At 35.5% G+C, this 1,763-nt stretch overlaps 1 protein-coding gene across 1 annotated transcript; it reads right to left on the bottom strand.

The window, feature by feature from the left end:
- Window positions 1-221: 221 nt before the first annotated feature.
- Window positions 222-899, bottom strand: LOC126024384 (general transcription factor 3C polypeptide 6-like). Its single transcript, XM_049784793.1, has one exon. The coding sequence runs from the start codon at window positions 889-891 to the stop codon at window positions 235-237; it is 657 nt and encodes a 218-aa protein (XP_049640750.1). The 5' UTR covers window positions 892-899; the 3' UTR covers window positions 222-234.
- Window positions 900-1,763: the final 864 nt, after the last annotated feature.

The following is a 1,763-nucleotide window of genomic DNA, read 5'->3' as shown; positions in this document are numbered from 1 at the left end:
TCACCGAGTGTGGGCCCAAAAACAAAAACAAAAAAACTAAAAAGGTGGGCGAGAGCGACAGAAAGTACAATGGGTAGGGAATTTGCCTTGTATGTAGCTGACCCAAGTTCGATCCCTGGCATCCTATTTGGTACCCCAAGCCCTCCAGGAGTAATTACTAAGCACTGCCAGGTGTGGCCTAAAATGAAATCAACACAAAAAACTCTAAAAAGTTATGAGTCTTATGAAAACATTTCATCTTGGGGTGATTTCTAAGGCAGTACCATGAGTTTCCATAGAAACAGAAGCGTCTGTCTCAGAAGACAGAGCAGGAAGAGGACCAGAATCTTCCATTTCCAAGTTCGATGGTTTTCTCTGTTCATAATCCAGGTTTGAATCATCTTTCATTTGAGTCTCTTGCTCCTCCAATTCGAAAGATTTATCTGAGGTGGGAATTACAACTTCTTCAGCTTCATTTTCATGCAAAAAACTACAAATCATATTGGGTCTATAGGAGAAGTTATTTTCCTTGATTTGGAGCCATTCCGTGACACCTATGTTTTCTTCTCCTTCCTTCTTTTCTGTCAGAAGAGTTCTTGTCATGCTGAGCTTCTTCATTGTGTGGCATTTATATTTTAATACTGTTTTATTGCAGCCTTCTGCATCTACATGTTCAACGTCTTCTTCAAATATAACACAGGTCCCAAGTGCATCTTCATACTCTCCAGCAAAGATATAGTTATCCACTTGCAGAATGGGCCTCTCTGTATCAATTCCCAGAATCTTGCATTTATTTTCACATTTTGAAAGAAAATCCGAATCAATAATTCCTGACAGTTCCACCAGAACCAACTGCTCCTCCTCCTCTTCCTCCGGACCCTCACTGCTCGGGGCCAACTCCGCCGTTGCCATGATCGGCAAGCTGCCTCTAATTTATCTTTTAAAATATCCATGCCTCTAGCTTTTATTCTAAGCTAGTAACTTGACCATCAGTGGTACTTGTTCTGCTCCATGATGATCTAATTTAACTGTAATTTATTGAATAATGGAGTTTTAGTTTTTTAAATTAGTTTTCATTGGTGTTTAGTTTTCTTTTTTCATAGCACTCCTATTTCATCATTTTTGTCCTTGATTTCATATATTGAATTCTTATTCTTGTTAACATATTCATTTGAAAGAAAAGTTTCTTGAGATATGCTTTCTCAAGATGATGTATCCATATTTTCTTCTATGATAATGAAAATATTCAACTGATTTCATTGAAATTAAAACTACAGAATACATTAGACATGTTTGTTTTTATTGTGATGTATTAACCTAAGTCTCACTTAGAAACAAAGAGGGCAGAAGGAATTTGTACATAGCTAAGGTAAGCATGAGTATCTGCTCAGAAAGTTGACACCAAACAAGCAAATATTTTCTTATCATAACTTGTTGGTTTTATACTCCCACTCTGTTCAATTCCCAGGCCTCTTGTAGACTTTGTGTGTTTTTATGGAGTCAAGGAACATTTCTAATTTTAGTCTGTTGGCTTTCTTAAGCATACATATTCCCATAGAGAAAAATTAACAATAGTTAAAGATTTTTTTAAATTCAATTCTTAGCATGTTAACTAGAATGTGAATAAATTAGAAACCTCTAACTTATAACCTGCTTATAGTCTTCTTTGTAAAGTAAGCTACTTACTATATCTAACAGTACTTATTTGGACATTAAAGCTGAAAATATAACTAATTGATGGGGAAGATTAGGAGCAAAGAAATAAATGCAGAGTTAAATCTTTT

This window comes from Suncus etruscus, chromosome 12 (assembly GCF_024139225.1).
Source record: "Suncus etruscus isolate mSunEtr1 chromosome 12, mSunEtr1.pri.cur, whole genome shotgun sequence".
NCBI classification, from domain to species: Eukaryota; Metazoa; Chordata; class Mammalia; order Eulipotyphla; family Soricidae; genus Suncus; species Suncus etruscus.
This window is presented reverse-complemented; position numbering and strand designations above follow the sequence as displayed.